This window comes from Amphibalanus amphitrite, unplaced genomic scaffold (genome assembly GCF_019059575.1).
Source record: "Amphibalanus amphitrite isolate SeventyFive unplaced genomic scaffold, NRLGWU_Aamphi_draft 000172F_arrow, whole genome shotgun sequence".
NCBI classification, from domain to species: domain Eukaryota; kingdom Metazoa; phylum Arthropoda; class Thecostraca; order Balanomorpha; family Balanidae; genus Amphibalanus; species Amphibalanus amphitrite.
Window position 1 is genome coordinate 242,850 of NW_024881667.1, and position 18,849 is coordinate 261,698.

The 18,849-nt window shown below is 47.6% G+C and overlaps 1 protein-coding gene across 1 annotated transcript; it reads right to left on the bottom strand.

Moving 5' to 3' along the window:
* Positions 1-9,159: 9,159 nt before the first annotated feature.
* Positions 9,160-10,403, bottom strand: LOC122383769 (venom allergen 5-like). Its single transcript, XM_043370520.1, has one exon. It carries the CDS (start codon positions 10,278-10,280, stop codon positions 9,390-9,392), a length of 891 nt encoding a protein of 296 aa, XP_043226455.1. The 5' UTR covers positions 10,281-10,403; the 3' UTR covers positions 9,160-9,389.
* Between the last annotated feature and the right edge of the window lie 8,446 nt (positions 10,404-18,849).

Here is an 18,849-nt window from a genome sequence, read left to right on the forward strand (position 1 = left end):
GCTGGAACACACGCAATAGGAGCTGGCGGAGGTCGAGGCCGCACTACGCCAAATCCTCCCGGATACCGAGGTAAGAGACGGGTAGGTCCGGCCTCTCAGTTCAGGCTCATCAAACCACGCAGGCGCCGGCGACGCCAACGTTAATCGGATTGACTGATTTTAAGGCAGCATCTACTCTCCTAGTCAGGGTGTCGTCTATGAAACACTTGCACAAATAATGCACAATTTTGTGCATTATTTGAACATTAATATGAGCAAAGGCTACTTACTACTTCTCGTATTACATAGTATATATGACGATGCTCATCACAGCCATCCATTTCATTATTATTAATATATGAAAATACAACATAGTTGAAAACGACTCGCATTGATAACCCACTAAAACGTATCCATAAAACTCTGATCGACTTCCATCGGGGTCGATGTTTGTTCGATGTTTTCACAAGTCTGTGTTGTTGTACTTGATATGCTATCGTCCACTTCGTCAATATCCATCGGTTCGGGTATGATTTTTTCGCTATTATTTGCAGCACATGTTGTCATTAGCACCGCCACCAAGTACTTTTTCGGGTGGTACTGTTGAAAATCGGCAATAATCGTGGCTTGTTCAACTGTCAGAGAGTCTCCCTTCTTGCTGCAGCCTTCCATCAACTGACAGGTGCGGTCCGCAGCGCCTGCGTATTTAAACTGTTCATTGTTCATTGTTCAACTTTTCAATGTTGATCTTGAAAGAATTTCAGTTTTTACCATCGCATGGCAGTGGATCTTGCACTCTGGCTGAGGTGCCGCCGGCTTTGCAGTTTTATAGGCAGGCCTATCTAGTTTAGTCAGCTTCCGAGAACAGTTATCAGGCCCCCTACCTGACCTAATGCCCACTCAAAGCACCGAGCACGGGTCAGTGATTAAACAGTCGTGTCAGAAGTGAACTCGGTGGCATACAGTGCCTGCATGTCGATCGTTGAATGTTTATTTTTCTGCCTGAAGACAGAACGTTCTGATGACCAGCTCGAACACTTCGCGGTTCAGCAGCTGGTCACTTTAATCTAATAGTAACGACTGGCCCAATCTCCAAGGTCGTCAATTGCACCTATGTATGATTAACCATATCAGCTGATATCTACAGTAGACGCTGCTAGAACGTTCTGATGACGCGCTCGTGTTCTTTGTTTGAGCTGACGTGTCCTATCAGACCAGACACCTGCGGGATGGCGGGACTGCACGGTAATTTACTGGGTGATACGACGGTGCGAGGGAGTGTCTCGTTTGTTCCATTTTTATAACACGATAGGTATGTGTAGATGGAATATGCGTGGATACCTCAATGTGGGTGGCTGGCTCGTGGCTCATTTTCACCATGTACTAAACATAACATGTCAGTCAAACACAAGTAAGATAATTCGTGCCGACTAGTTACTCTGTCTGATGCTTCTTTTGGGTCGCTGTTGGATGGCCATCGTTGTTATTTGAGCCCACCGAGGCCAGGCTGACCCGCCGACCTCAAATGAACATCGGACGGGCCCCCTGACCCCGGCGGGGGCCCCTGTGACCACTGGCGGATCCAGACCTGCGTTTTTTTTTGGGGGGGGGGGGACCAACTCAAGCAAGGAACCAAACCTCAAGGGTACCCCCAAATCCTGTTTTCTCATCGAATTTTGGCCACTTATTTAAATTCGTCACAGCCCTGAAACGATTTTTTTTTTACTAAAAATAAATATAGAAATGATAGCCCACCCGACCCGTGCCTTTATATTACTTTGAAAACACTTTAAATTGCTTTTGTCGACCAGTTAGCCCGCTCCGGGTCGGTGCTTGGCGCAGCCTTCGCGGGCTGGGAGGTGTCGGCTGGTTGGTTGGTTGTGGGTTAAGCACCATATCCTCTTGGGAACAGACGCTATTAGGAATATTCACCCAGTTTTCTAGCGTTAATTTGGTGTATGGGGCCACTCGACCTGAGTTAAGTCGAGTCGTGCCGACTTACGCAGAGTTTGACGGTGACCAAGGCCCTAAAACATAGACGGTGACCTACGGCGTACCCAAGGCCGTACTGGTGCGGTGCTCTTGACATTAACCAAGGCTTGATATAAATCTCCGACGCTGAAAGTCAGTTGGTCACTTTTCCATCCTTGAATAGCTGCAAAATCGCTACCATCTTAACAGCGGAAAGGAATTTCTAAAGGAACTTCACGATCGAAGGCTGGAACTTACCAGCAATCAATCATTTTAACGACCAATCCCGGTGCATTTGGGGGGGGGGGAGGGGCTAATTTATATTGCCGCCCCTGTCGAGTTTCGAATGGGGGGGGGCTTTAGCCCCTGCCCCCCCCCCCTAGATCCGCCAGTGCCTGTGACCCGCCCCATCCCTTGCGTCCGTCGGGACGACCATGCGGTATACCTTGTACGGGGCGGAGGGGGCCCGGTCCTGGCTTAGAGGAGCTAGGATAGGACATTACACTTTGTGGTCAATCTGCAAATGATTGGGACGCTACTCCGACGAGCTCGCTTGTTTTGTTTGTTTGTTTGTTTTGCTTGACTGTCAACTGTGACCATTGCAGTGCCGTGAGGATGATAGAAATTGGTGGAGACATCGGCAGTGCCGTGAGGATGATAGAAATTGGTGGAGACATCGGTCTGGGCGGGCACCCTGGTGAGTCGACGGGACTGAGCCCATCCAGTGGACAGGCCACCCAGCCCCCCCCCCCCGAGCAGTCACCGCACCCGGCTACGGGCATGCTCTTACGGTCATTCTCACATGGGATAAAGTTGTCCGTCCAGCCCGGAACAGGGGGTTGCGGCGTGGAGGAGAAAGATGTGATGTCAGCATAAGTGACGTCAGCATAACTGGCGGCGGGCCCTGATTGGCGAGCGTCGTCAGACCGCAGCGCGATGAATCAGCGACGTCAATGACTGAAACTGATACCAGCTGTGCAGCGGTATATCAGTATCAGCGGCATATCTGCCACCGCCGCACCGAAGCGGTGGCAGCCGGCCCGGCTGGGACGGCTCTGTGGAATGGCCGTGGCTGACGACGATAGACGAAATATTACACAGGGGCTGCAGGGGCATCTGAGGAGTAACTTGGTCTCAAGATCAAAGACTGGTAAAAAGACTTTTTGTGTGCCTTACTGACTTTCTGCAATGGCCTGTCCTTGGATTGTTACAGTGTATATGGCCTGTGTACGGCCCGCGCTGCGAGACAGACTGACAGACAAACAGACAGACAGACAGACAGACAGACAGACAGACAGACAGATAGAGAGACAGACAGGCAGACAAGACAGTCAGACAGACAGACAGACAGACAGACAGACAGACAGACAGACAGGCAGGCAGGCAGACAGACAGACAGACAGACAGACAGACAGACAGACAGACAGACAGACGCATGTGAATTTTTCCTGACTGAGGACGGGCAGACGACGTGCAGACTGTAGAGGCATGAAGAAGGCACTAGAGCTCGTTGATAGGCCGCAGTGCAGTCACTGACGTTTCCTCCGGACGAGCAGTAGTGATAAGAGCCCACCGAGGCCAGGCTGACCCGCCGACCTCAATTGAACATCGGACGGGCCCCCTGACCCCGGCGGGGGCCCCCTGTGACCCGCCCCATCCCTGGCGTCCGTCGGGACGACTGCGGGATCTTTGCGGGGCGGAGGGGACCCGGTCCTGACTTAGAGAAGCTAGGACATGTGCTGAAGTTGCCAATGTGAGAGATTGGTGGAACTGAGTCGCCGAGAGGTTTGTGTGTAGAGCTTTTATAGCTCGTGGTAACGTCAGCCGTAGAAGAGTCCAGAGTCGGAAGCTGATTGGCTAGTCGCTGCTGCGTCACTGGCCGAGGTGACTCATATCATCGACCATCGCGCGGCGCCATGTCGTCAGCGATAGGACCGCAGCCAGCGCGATACACTCAACAGTGAGTCATGGTGGCGTGTCACATTCTGCACCTCACTGCAGGGAATATAAATGCGATATAATATAAATGCGCCTATAAATATAGATAATATAAATGATCATAAATGAATATAATGAAATAAATATAAATGAATGTAGAATGCGCCTGTTATGAGAAAAAGGTACCTACTATTAAAGATTTCTTAGCCCGCGCCCTGCGGGGGGGGGGGTGTTTGAACACCCCCTGCGCTTTTCAAGAATACGTATCGCCTCCGTTTTGGCACACCCCATCAATCAGTACCCATCATACATCTTTTCCGGCACATGCTGTCAAATTTTAGGACCAAGGTCACTAAAGGTCAGGTCACCAGGTCACGTCAAGTGACCTCACCTCATAAAAAGTTTCAATGACTGTCATAGCTACATCGAGTGATTGATCGCTTTGAAGCTTCCAGCAATTGATAAGAGCAAGAAGATGTACAAAATGTTTATCTCGGAATTTGTATATCGATATTCGGTGAACTAATGTCAGCTCAATTTTGCGACCTCTCCATTATAGGTCAATTGAATGCACCTCTTTGTTGGACAAACGTCATTCTAAACACTTTCAAACACCTAATTACCGAACTATTAAACATGAGATACTGAACCGGAAAATGGCATCCGTGACCCCTCGTTATGTTTCCGATATCATCTTAGGTCACGAAAGGTATCTCACAGTATTTCGTTAATAACTTCTGATGGAGCGATGAAAGCGCCTTAGATGTGTTCGGCTCGACGATACGGATCAAACGATATGCAACATGCCCTTTCCGGTCAGGTCATGACCTTGACCTGAGGTCAAATTTTCAGGTTGACCTTTCAAGGTCAACTTATATTTCATTTAACGCGTCTCGATGAGAAGAATACGATGCTGGCAAAAGTAATATCGTGGCTCTCTTGAGTCGAAAGTTATTGAAAAAAACTTTTCTTTTTGCAAAAACGTTTTTTTTTTGCCCTCTGGAGGCTAAACCATTAACCTGAGGTCAAGTCTGAGGGCACACTTAAGTAGGAGAGTTAAAAGAGCTATCGAATGCGCTTTTCCGCGGCGCTGCAGCTCTATTGGTTCCCGAATTGTGTCCCACTGTTTCGAAAAATGTTAACACGCGCACCGACGGGGGGCGGATATCTGCCCCCCTGCGGTTTTTTTTTGCAAATAGGGGAAAAATCGCGGCGCGTAGCGCCACGAAACTTGGTACGACTATTTTCTCATCAATTTTACACATGGTGTGCAAGTTTGAATTTCCTAACTTTTAAGGTCAGGTCAACAGGTCACTTTGAATGACCCAACCTCAAGTCACTTTTTGTAACTTTGTCACCGTGCCAGAGCTACAGTAGATGTCGGAGGCCTTTGAAAGTCGCAGGATGTTATTAGGTCATTAGTAGCTACAATTGGTATATCTCGGAATTTTGATATCGGTGACCTAAGGTCAGGTCAACTTCTCGACCTCCCCATCATAAGTCAATGGGGGAAAAATCAACTCCCTGTTTTTACCACTAAAACGGGTTGGAATGGCCCCATATATCATACATGACTTCATATACGATCAACCTTCACTACCTTGAGGTCTGTTTTGCTGTTGGGCAGATGTAAGGTCATCTGACGTCATCAAAGGTCACCAAAGTTTTTTTGCCAATAACTCCGTACAGGAACAAGATATACAGCCACGCGGATGGTTTCATTGTGTTCAGCTCGTCAAGACGCATCGAATGATATACATGATGACCTCGAGGTCACGTGACCTGAAGTCAACCTTTGACCTTGACCTTTAGAGGCCAACATATATCGACACCTTTTTTTAAACCCCACATTTGTTCTCCGGTGAATTTCAGACAAGTTGGTTAGAGACCTTCAAAAAAGGTACAATCACTCGATTTTTCTCAAGTTTATCTGTCTTGGCAGCTAAAGCAATACCAGAACAGGCCTACGAACACACATATTTGATCAGGATCGGACGATTGGACACTTTTAAAAGGAGATCTTTCGTGCCTCCCGGATATTCACGGGAGAGCAGATGTGGGGTTTAAAAAAAGGTGTCGATATATCATTCGATGCGGATTGACGAGAGAATCACGATGGTGCCCTTAGTTTGTTCCTATCTTGACCAGTTCGAAAGTTATTCGAGAAAAACTCTCCATATCTGGCACCGCCATTTTGACTTTTGTGACCACTGTGACGTCATCTTTGACCTGACCTGAAAATGACCTTAGTAAAAATTGTAGACCTTGTCCGTGCGTATCCGATGCCGTTTACCGCTTGTCGCTATCTTGCTTTGTTCTCAAGATCTCAGGGGGGCGGTCATCCGTCCCCCCCCCGTCGGTACTCAGTTGGCGCAGACCCCCGTCGGTGCGCGTGTTAAAGTAGGCAACATCAGAGGCGTGGGAACTACTTTCAGACTGGGGAGGGGGGCACACCATAATAGAGATCAAACTAGGATACCCCCAAATCTAGTTTTCTCACCGGTTTTAGACCACTCATTTTCCACCTCTTTGTTTTTTTTTATCAACAAAAAAGAAAACAATTGCAAAAGTGCGGTATTCCGTCTCAAAGTTGTGGGGGCACCGCCCCCACGGCCCCAGAGTTGGGGGGGGGGGGCAAGCTGCCCCCACTGCCCCCCGGTTCCCGCGCCTATGGGCAACATTTTACCTTGGATGACCTCTGAATTCTTATCATCGGAGTCGGACATTTAACCTGACCTTAATTGACCGAAGTGTTTTCGTCCTTATTATAGACGTTCTTTCGAATGCCGCGCTTACTGCGTGTCGCTACGTGGCCCAGGAGCCGAGTTAGAGGGGGGGATGCAAACACACTCTTTCCCAAGCAGAGCGTGGCCCCAAGCTGTGCGGGTTAAACCGTCTTTAATTGGGTGCCTGCTGAATACTGCAGAGTAGGGAAATTTCACCCGGTAATGTGACGTAGCGTCATGCTAAGGTCATCATCAGTTTCTTCAATACATGTGATAGAGGCTGATATAATTGTTTGATGATGACAATGAGTTGATAGGTTCTTGGCGAATTTTGAGTTGGCCATATGACCATAGTTGATTTATATAGGAACATGTGCCCGCTGGGGGTAGGTAAGGAGGAGGGGGTGGAGGTGGCGGTGAGCCTGCCCACTTCAGTATTTCTAAAATGTCTTCTAAAATCCATCTTCGCGAAACTTTAGAATGTCGTAACACGCACCCCGCTGGGCTATTCCGTCATACGTGTCCCTCTGTGCTGGGGGGGGGGGGCAGATCCTGTCGGCCTTAGCAACTTTCGAACCGACGGTCCTCGAAAGGCGTGAAAAATGACACTCGAAAGCACTCAAGAAGACGAACTTCTGTAGCATGGATTATCCCTCGCCCCCTGTGTTTTTTCCTGAATAGCAAGAAAACGGCGACGCGCAGCACCGCCAAATTTTCAGTACCTTCCCTGGCATCAATTTGACACCTTCACACCAAATTTCAAGTCTTATGTCACCTTAGATCAGGAGTTATTGAGGTTAAACTGAGGTCATGTTCGAGCAAAAATGAGCAAAAAAACATGCAATCTTGAAACGCTCACCAAATCTACAGTTACCAAGCAATTTCAAAGTTCTTTAGGTATATGGTCTAGTAGACAAAAAGCGGCACTACAAAACTGCCTCTCGGATTTTCAAAATTTTGGGTTTTTTCCCCAAAAAATTCAAAAAAATGATTTGTTTAGAAACAAAAAAAAAAATCCGAATTTCGAAAAAAAGGAATATATGTGATAGTCCCTGCGCTCTTCTACATACATATCAAATTTCAGATCAATATCTTGTTTTTTGGCCAAGTTATAGCGAAAAAAACTGTTCAAAAATGATGTCAAATTTTTGAACTGAATTTTTAGCGATTCTAGACCACATAGGGCAAAACAAAGACCACCATTGAGCTCCCCGTGACGAGCTGCATCGAATCGATACCCATTTTATGCAAAGATATCAACTTTGAAATTTGACCTCATTTGACCTGACCTTGACCTGACCTTGACCTGACCTTGACCTGACCTTGACCTGACCTTGACCTGACCTTGACCCAAACGTGACCTAAGCTGGCCCCAAAGGCTACCTGACCCACATAATCGCATTTGTCATGTAAAATGGACCATAAACATGTATCACACGACACTTTCATATTGTGACCCCCAGTGACCTGAACTCTGTGACCTGACCTGGTATCAGTGACCTCAACTAGCAAAATATGTGTTTGAAGAACATTTTCCCATCGATGATTTTCAATTCAATGCATTTTACTCGATTTTACAACGCATTTCTTGAAATGTCTGTAAACGGTGAAAATTCGACCTTTGACCTGACCTGTGACGTCATCGGCTTGACCTAGGTCAATAAAATTGGATCACAAGGTAGTTCCTGATAGGGCTATCCAACACCGTTTGCCGCTTGTCGCTAGGTTGCGTGGTTCTCGAGATCTCAGGGGGGGGGGGGCAAATTGCCCCCCCCCCCCTGAGGCGCGTTGGGACAACAGGGCGCCTTGCTCGGCAGAGCCCAACGGGGCGCGGGTTATGTTTTGCCAATTAATAGGTCACAGGTCAGGGCAAAGTAAGGGCAAGGGTAAAAATCGAAAGATTCTACAGTATCGGACTTGGAGCGCAGTTGGCGATTTATGAACTGATATTGATTACCCAAAACGCGTTCTTAGGCTACCAACACAAGATGCATTGCATACAAAGTCATGCAAAGGTCAAGGTCAAGGTCAGGTCACCAAAGACAAGCTGTGGAATAGGATATGTGCGGTACACGTTGTGTGGGTCATTTTAATCATCGAGCTCAATGACCATACTCAATTAGTGATGTGGATCATATTTGGATAAAATTCAGGTCAAGGTCAGGTCAAGTGAGGTCAAATTTTGAAGAAGATTAAGACCCAAAAAGTTGTGTATCTGATGCAATGTTTCAGGTTGAATCGAAGATTCGAATGGTGCTTCTTTGTTCCCGCACGAGGTCTAAAACGTCCAAAGATGTCATTTTTCGAAAATTTTGTTGGTTATAACGTGATTAAAATTTGAATAACTTCTGCATTTTTGACTCGATCCTTCTCAAAATTAGAAGGTAGGTGGAAAGACAGTACCCAGTATCTACCTTCCTACTTCTCTAACATAGGTATATTATTTTTTATTACTTCATATTCTGGATTTTACAACGATAAAAAAGACATGTAGAACAACCAATGGGGATCGTTGTATGTAGGTACGACATGTATTATTGATTAGCCAGTCACTTGTATTCACAGATCATTCAACATATTTGTAGGAGCAGCGGCGATCGGCAGCACTCGGGAACATGTTCAACACGCACACCTGTCCGTTGTGGATGGAAATGCGTCACCTTGCACATGGCTCACATCACATCCTCCCCACGCCATCACCAGAGGGCGCGCAGTGGTCGAGGCTAAGGCATGGTACACTACCGTCCGTCGGGGAGCAGACACTAGCTGTCTGTGTCACAGCAGCAGTTGGACAGACGCACAGACGACCAGAGCGCCGCACAGACCGGCCAGCAGGGCACTGCGCCCCGGCACCGAGCCTGAGTTTAGCTTTTCGTACTGACCCTCTCCGAAGGCAGAGTGACCACCTTCTGCCTTGCAGAGGTTCGGGTAGCGGCTGTCGCCGCCGCACGTCGTTCCGCGCGGACAGGCGGAGCACGGCGACCCCTGCTGGTAGATGGGCTGGCGTGCCACATTGCCGGCCGGACCGTAGTTACAGACAAGGAAGTTTTTGTTCATCGTGTCACTCTTGAAGCCGGCGTAGCCGCAGCCGATCTTGTACGAGGTGGCCCAAATCCACTGGGTGAAGTGACCGGTTTGCATGAAGTGCTGGTAACTGGCTACGCGGCTGGCTTCGAAAAATCCGACCTCCTTTTCGTACCACCTCACGGCGAGGCTGGTCATGTTGGGCGGTCCCGAGACGGTGCTGCCATCGATGGCCACGTTCTGGCCCACCTTCATGTTAGGAAGATCTCGGCAATAATCGTGACCAAAGTGGCACTGAATAGCCCAGCGCTGCGCGATTTTAGCTATTTCCTCATCCCAGGTCAGCACACCCATATTGGCCGCCTCAGGCATCGTACTACCGTCGATCGTGCGTGTTTCCTTTCCGGCAGCGAGATAGTCCCTGTACCGATTGTGAACATGAAGTAGATCTTCAATCTGTTTCGAGTCGATTCCTTGACCCGTAAGAGAGTTGCATTCACCCCCAGGACTATCCCAATAGTACATGCACATCGTGTGCTGGCCTTTCATGCACTTCACGTCGCTGCAATAATCTATTGTTGCGACAAAAGGGATCCATGTTATGAACAGCCACACAAGTACTCTGCTCCGTAAAAACAACATTTCGAGATATGTAAAAAGTGCCCTGGACTTATTTTAACGATAAAAGATATGCATGCAATGGTTTTGCACAAGGCCGGTCTTGCAGGTGCAATTCTGAAACATTTTCGGCATTTTCACGCCTTTTTTCCTCTTTGCATATTAAGCCAAACATGAGCCTGCAAATAATATCTCGTGGGAGTGTTATTTAGATGCTTCCACTGCACTCATAGATACGTTGCTTTGCATCTTAGCATACCCAGCATACCTACCTTACGTCAATATAACACCGCATCGACCTGAACCTATTATATGACGTAGGGGAAGTTGGGGGAACGCCGAATACTTTTTTTCTGACGCCCGTAGCACGCAAGGTAGACAACAAGAGCTATTCTTGTTGGCGTCATTCGAGAGGTCAGTCTTTGCCTTTCAAACATACCAGGCGCATTTGATGAATTCGCATACCGTTAAGCGCACAAACTAAAAATATCAAAGAAGTGACTTTTTCGGCGTTGCCCCGGACTGCGGGGAAAGCCGAAAATGGGAGAAATGATCTACGGGGAATGCCGACATTGATGTTTTGCCACTTTATCTCAAACTTTATCCAGAATTTATCCAAGCTGACACGCGTTTTAAGAGCTTGAGGACGCTTGGTGCACACTGGAAGTTAAAATTGTGTGATATAATAAGAAAATGCCAGGTAAATAATTCCTTATAGGTAACAGGCCGTTGTGTCGGTTGAAAGTGTAATTTGTGTGACTAAAAATTCGCGTTGCTATTCTACAGCAGTAAAGTCCACGTAGCGTGCTTTAACGTGCGTAATTGCACGTTTTCGGCATTACCCCAGCCAGCCATACTTTCATTTGCAGGCCCATAACTTTTCAACGTGCCGTATAAATTTCAAATAGGCAGCACACTTATGCAAAGACATGCTGAAGATTACTTGACCGAATTGGCCAGACAAACGGTAGCATAATGAGTAAGAAATGCAGCTTCAAAGGCGCATGTAGTACAAGGAACGCGTACCTTGAAAACGCTCTTGGCGTCCTCACAGCCGAAGTATTCCGAATGACGACTCGTAACAAACATGCGATAATTGTAGTCACTTAAGCTTCAGAGCATCACTGACAGGTGGCATCCATGTCTTACGGTTTTCGAAATATCTCGAATTTCGGCTTTGCCCCAACTCCGGCATTGCCCCAACTTCCCCTATTAGAAAACAACATATCTTCAATGAACGTAGAACGGATAAATTAAAAATCATTTACCTAAACAGCATATAGAAATGAATCATAATTCATTTATAGGTGTATTCCTAAATCATTTGTGTAGTGCATCTCTAGTATATACAGTCGTGTACAGGTTGATGGTCCGCTACTCTTTATCCACCGGGCTCCTATGGCTCAGCATTGGCAGCAGCCGCCTGGAACCGGTAGGCTGTACCGCATGACCCGAGAGTGAAGCGGCACAGCCTACCCACACTGTATGACACCGGCTCGGGTCGCCTGGTAGAGCGATTTGACCGGACGCTGCGTTACACCGGCAGGGGGGAGGGGGGTAAGGGTCAGGCCTGTCGATTTGGCTCGGCTCGGTGGATGAGGCGGGCTGGAGTGTGGTGTGGGGCGGGGGTGATGTGGGGAGGGAGTGAGCGGACCTGAGGCTGGGTGTGTGTGGTCACTTGTCGCATAGAACCGATCGTAAGCCACCCTCCAAAAATTCGCTTTAGAGGTATTCACAAAACCCAGGGGGTTCAAACACCCATCTCCCAAGTGGGGTGCGGAAGGACAGGTAAGGGTCCATACGGTCTTCTCATGAATTGCAGCAAGGAAAGAAAACAGACCTGTCACCAAATAATCTTTCTGAAAAGTGGACTAATCGCAAAGCCTCCCACACAGAAATAAACATCCAGCACGCGAAGCGTCTCGAACCTGGCCTCTCACTACCAGTCATTTTGACAGTCTAGCACTCCTACGCTGAGCTACACCGGATGGTGGCCACGGCCGGGGCAAAGTCTGGCCGTGCGGGCGGCGGGGCCGGGAGGTCGGCAGCAAAGTCAATGAATGTTTTTGTGGTTTCGGGTGCCGGTCGCTCTAGCTTGATGGAATGATGATGGATCATTGGCAAAACTTTCAACGTGGAGTCCAGGTTCGAGCCTCATCGGGGCGCTGGCTACTTTTCCGAGTTAGGATCTGGTTTGATTTTAGTGGTTGCGAGCCATTTATACGGTTTTATACCTACATGTCGATTGTCGATTGATTGATTGATTCATTCATTCGTTCATTTAATACATGTCGACATTTAATATACGAATTGACATCCAGGATCAATCTACCATTTTCATAAACGCATTGCCTAAATATCATGCATATATGTGGCACAAGACCTAATGGTTGCCTCGATACCGTGCCAAATCACGTTTTGCACAATGCACAAGTAAAGTAAATTATATTCGCTGGGTCTTCCGTGCATTGTGCTTAGCAAAAAATAGGAATGCAATTGTTAAGCGACGCAAAATGTGCAATGGAGCAAGTGACCACACACACCCGCCCACTGCCCAGCCCCCATTGTCCACCAACACGCCCCACACCACTCGCCAGCCCACGCCAACCACCGAGACGAGCCCCTCCCCCCGCGCTGGTCTGACGCAACAGCTGGTCTATAAAGCGCTCCACCCGGCGACCCGAGCCGATGTCAAACGGCGTGGATAGACTGTGCCGCTTCACTCTCAGGTCATGCGGCACAGCCTACCTGTACCAGGCGGCTGCTGCCAATGCTGAGCCATAGGAACCCGGTGAATAAAGAGTAGTGGACCATCAACCTGTACACGACTGTACATACCTATTACAAACCTATACCTAATGTTAGAAATGCTTCGATAACTCATTACTCGTTAAATGTTGTTGAATTGATGTAAATTTTCGCACATAGGAGGTAAATGGCACAACTCAATATTATTCCTACCCACTAATGTGTTGAATTAAAAAAAAAAATAACTGTACATACCTACATTTCAAACACTAAACAGCATCAACTTTTATTTTCAATTTGCAAGTGTTTTGACATATGTATTTTGAAATGAATGAATGAACAAATGAATATTAGGAATAAGTTTTCTAACCAAGATTGGCTCGAACCTTTAATCTCTATACGTCAGTCGTCTTTTTTAGCCTTCACTGTCGGCGGCCGAGCTGCAGGGAGAGGGGGGGAGGTGAACCTACAGACGTTTTATCTGCGATTGTTCGGAACGCACTGGCTATGAGGGGGCTGAAACTTAGCACACGACACCTATGATCCGAGCAGAATGTTTTGCAACCCCATTTTGAAGTCAGGTCAGATTACTAACCTAAGCCTGATGTCATAAGCTTCTGCACGGTCCTAAAGTGTTGCAACTTCGCAAAGTCGGAATCTCTGGCAGGGATGTGAAAGTTTCAGGACTTATCTACATTAACCCGCGCTCTGCTGGGGGGGGGGGTGTGTTTAAACACCCCTCTCTGTGGTTTTTCGCGAATATCTCAATATGTTTTTGGTACACCTTATCATACCACGCGCAGTGGAAGGGTTGCGAGTACTACGCCCAGTGGAAGGGGGGGGGCGGATGTCGCCCCCCCCTAAGATCTCAGCTTCCACTGGAGCTAGAAAGACGAAATTTGGAGGGTATGTGAAGGCCCTGGGGAACTCTGTTGTGTATGAATTTCATGACCCTAGGTCTGATGTTTTGATCTTCAAGGTCAAATGAGGTCAAATGTCAAATCTGAATCTGCCATATGAGCGACTTTTTTGCGTTTACACGCCGATAACTCAAAAAGTGACCGGCCGATTTTCTTTTTTCTTTCATTATACGAAAGAATATACATTTGTGAGTATGTATGGTGAATTTCTAGTTAATCAAACAATAAATATAGCAGCTAAAAGTCTGCTAAGGGTAAGATGTCGCCGGCTGAAGCAGGATCGGCCGACGCGGGAAACGCGGCAATCACAATTTTGTGTTTACACACTAATAACTCAAGTTTTTACCTGCCGATTTTCAAAAAATTGTAACCATGAGATTGCCTGTACATTGCTTAGTTTTCTCACAAAATTTGACGCGAATCGAACATAATCAGCGGTAAGGAGCGCGATGTAAAGGCGGAACCGTCCCGCCCCGGCACAGTCTATAATTCAGGCGGTGCGTAACGGCTAGCGCCGGCCGCCGCGCCGCCGCGGCGGCAGGATGTTTGACTTTACACCGCTATTACAAGAAAAGTGGTGACCCGATTTTCTTATTTCTTGCACGAGATAATCCGCAGTTCAATTCTGGACAGGTAGCCTAAACTTCACATTAATATCATGTTTGCGGCGCGAGTTATTGGCGAAAAACAGGAGGGGTGGGCGGAATCCGCCCCCCTTCCACTGCGCGTGATACATCAATTCTACACATGTTGTGCAAATTTCAGACCAAGGTCATTCAAGGTCAGGTCACCAGGTCACTTGAAGTGACCTCACCTCATAAAAACTGTCAATGTCTGCCATAGCTACACCGAGTGACCGATTGCTTTGAAACTTTCAGCGATTGCTAAGAGCACTAGCATGTACAAAATGTTTATCTCAGAATTTTGATATCGATGACCTAAGGTCAGGTCAATTTTGCGACCTGCCCATTATAAGTCAATGGGAGAAAATTGAAATGCGCCTCTTTTGGGCGAAAGACATTATAAACACTCCCAAATACTGAATTACAAGTGGTTTAGACACACTGAACATGTAAATGGTGTCCGTGACCCCCTGTTTACATATGCCCCTGAGGTCATCTTAGGTCACGAATGGTATCTAACAGTTTTTCGCAAATAACTTTTGATAGAGGCATGCTACAGCAATGAAAACGCCTTAGATGTGTTCAGCTCGACGATACGGATCGACTGATATGCAAAATGACCCTCTCCGGTGAGGTCATGACCTTGACCTGAGGTCAAATTTTCAAGTTGACCTTTCAAGGTCAAGTTATAGTTCATTCGATGTTCCTTGACGAGACGAACACGATGCCGGTAAAAGTAAGCTCGTCGAGGCTTGGGTCAACAGTTATTGCACAAAAACTGTTTCTAAAAAAATCGGCTATTTTTGCAGTTTTTGCCCCCTGAAGGCAAAACCGTTGACGTTAGGTCAAATCTGAGAGAATTAATCAGAAAGGGCGTTAATAGGGCTATCGAATGCGCTTTTCCTCCCTCGGCGCTGTAGCTCTATTGGTTCCCGAGTTATGCGTTGGCTTCTTGGAAATTGTCGACATTCGACCTGGAAATCTGCGAAATTTTGCCTTCAATGACCTCTGGTGACCTGACCTTTGACCTGACCAAAAAATTGACCCAATTGATTTCGTCTTTATTTTTGACGCTCTTTCGAACACCGTCTTCCGGGTATCGCTACGTGGCCCAGGAGCCGAGTTAGAAGGGGGGTGTTCAAACACCCCCCAGCAGGGCGTGGAAATCCAGGACCCCCAGCCGGGCGCGAGTTAACGCCCGCGGGGCAGGGGGAGGGTTGAACATCCCCCCTGCGTTTTCCGCAGATGTCTCAAAAACGCCTGCGCGCACGCCTCTTTATGAATCTTTTCCGCACATGTGAAAATTTCAGACCCAGGGCTCTCAAGGTCAGGGCACCAGGTCACGTCAAGTGACCTCACCTCAGAAAAGAATTGAATCCTCTTCATAGCTACGCCGACTGAACGATCACCTTGAAACTTTCAGCGATTGATAAGATTAACAGCACGTACAAAATTCAGACCTCGGAATTTTGACATCGGTGAGCTAAGGTCAGGTCAATTTTGCGACCTCTCCATTATACCTACTCTTACTCGTAAGTCAACGGGGGAAAATTAAACAGAGTCTCTTTTCGACGAACGTCATTCCAACACTCTCTAACGTTGAGTTACAGGTAAAATTGACAAGCTGAACGGAAAATAGCAGTCGCGACCTTTCCTCATGTCCCTGAGGTCATATCAGGTCATGAAAAGTCCCCAACAGATTTTTGACAACAACTTATAATACAGACATGCTAGAGCGATGAAAGCACGTCAAATATCTTCAGCTCGACGATACGAATCGACTGATATGCAACACGACCCTTACCGGTCAGGCCATGACCTTGAGCTTAGGTCAAATTTTCAAAATGACCTTTCAAGGTCAACTTTTCATTCGACGTGTCTCGACGAGAGGAACACGATGCTGGCAAAAGCTATGTTGTGGCTTACTTGAATCATAATTTATTATTTCCGTGACTGAAAACTGCCATTTTTTGAGTTTTTGCTCTCTGGACTCCAAGGTTAAATCGTTGACCTGAGGTCAAATCTGAGAACAATATTCAGAAAGGTCTGTAAAAGGGCTATCGAATGCGCTTTTCCGCAGCGCTGTAGCTCTATTTATTCCCGAGTTATCCGCTGACAGTTTCCAAAAATGTTAAAATGGACTAAATTTGACCTTTGATGACCTCTTGCGACCTGACCTTTGACCTGACCTAAAAAATGACTGAAGCGTTTCCGTCACTATTTTTGACGCTCTTTCGAATGCCGCTTGCCGCGTGTCGTGTCGCTACGTGGCCCAGGTCAGGAGCCGAGTTAGACGGGGGGAGGGGTGTTCAGACACCCCCTCCTCCCGCCCGGCGCGGAAGTCGCGGAGCACCGGCCCGGCGCGGGTTAAAATAGGGAAGCAGCCGCTGTGTCTTCTGACGGCGCACACGCCCGTTTTCCCTCCCCGAGGCTTTAGCTTCATAAGGGCAAATCGTTGAAAGGCCGCTCGGTGGGGGTGTAGGGGAAAGTGGGGTAAGACGGTCAGGGTAGGTAAGACGGGCGCCCCTTCTGCAGACCAAACCAATAGCGCTACGAGCGAGAAAAATTAGGACCAGAATTGCCTTTCCCACTACACACCAGTGGCGGATCCAGGGGAGGGCAAAATGGGCATTTGCCCTCCCCAAAGCCAAATCGTGTGGGCAAGACTAACTTTTTGCCCCTCCCAAAACATGTAGCGATGAGCAAAACTTATACGGCGTCGATGCCTATATGGACGAAAAGCAGGGTTTCTTTCCGTGACGGCCATTCCGAAGGAAGGAGCTGACCACTGGCTGCTGATATTTTGGGTCGATATGCTGATATTAGATTGAACCCCTGAACTGAATGCATGCATAAGCATATGCAGTGTGGCCAATGGCCATGGTGTGGGGTAACACGGGGCAAGATGCCCAGTCGGGTAAGACGCCCACCACCATATATTCGAAATTACCTAAGAAATCCACAGTTTTGTCATTTGTTGGGAGCCTCATTGCTGTGGAGCGTTCCGCGTAAAAAAAAAAAACGGCGACGTGCCTAGCCGCCATTTTATACCTATTTTTTGCATATGTTCTGAAAATGTCAGACCAAGGTCTCTCAAGGTCACGAAGTCACTAAGCTGTAGGTGCTACGTCAAGTGACATAACCTAAAACAGTTCCAATGCTTGCCATAGCTAAACCGAGTGACGGATCGCTTTGAAACTTTCAGCAGTTAATAAGGGTAACAGTACCTATGTACAAAATGTTAGTCACATGATTTTTATATCGATGACCTAGGGCTAGGTCATTTTTGCGACCTCTCCACTATAAGTCAATAAGAGAAAATTGAAAGGCACCTTTTTGGGGCAAACCTCCTGCCCGGTAGCTCGGTTGGTAAAGCAGTGGACTCCCGGTAGTGAGAGCCCGGGTTTGAGTCGCTCCGGCGCTCGATATTTGAGACTCCTGACGGGGATGGTCTGAGGTTGGTGGGAGCAGCCGCAGCCATTCAAAGTCAGGAGTGGGACAGGCCGTGTCCGTTTTTGAAGGGCACGTAAAACATTGGCATCGTTAAACGTTAAACTAAATTCTCCTGTCACCCGGAATTACGCTATCGGACGGTAGGGGTCGGGCTCTACGCAACAAGCTCTGCTTAGCGTAGGTCCAGCTCCCGTCAATCCGCCCTTTCAAACATTCGTGCTAAATTTATAAGAAACGTCACTCTTAACAATACCGAGTTACAACCTAAACAGCACATAGTGAACCGGAAAATAGCACCCGTGACCCCTCCTCATGTCCCTGAGATCATCTCAGGTCACGAAAGATATGCAATAGTTTGCAGCAATTCGCTAATGCCGAATTTACACGATGCCGGTAAAAGTAAGATCGCACAAGGTTTGATTCAAAAGGTATCGCAGAAAATCCGTTCCCGTAAAAATAGTGTATATTATGGCAGTTTCCCCCGGAGGCTACACCGTTGATCTTAGGTCGAATCTGAGCGAATTATCCAGAAATAGCAGTAACAGTGCTATCAAATTAGCTTTTCTGGGGCGCTCTGGCTCTATTCGTTTCCGAGTTATGCGCCAGTTCTTCAAAAATTGTCGAAACTGGGCCTAAATATTATCGGGATTTGGCCTTTGATGGGCTCTGGTGATCTGACATCTGACCTGACCTTAAAAGTGACTGGGGTAATTTGGTCATTATGTTTGACACTCTTTCAAACGCCGCCTACCGCGTGTTGCTACGTGGCCCAGGAGCCGAGTTAGAAGGGATATGGGCGTTCAAACATCCCCCAGGGGCGTGAAAATCCAGGAGCCCCAGCGCGGCTGG

Excerpts from the sequence above, each read along its gene's own strand:
- LOC122383769 (XM_043370520.1), bottom strand. The coding sequence starts at position 10,280 with ATGTTGTTTTTACGGAGCAGAGTACTTGTGTGGCTGTTCATAACATGG.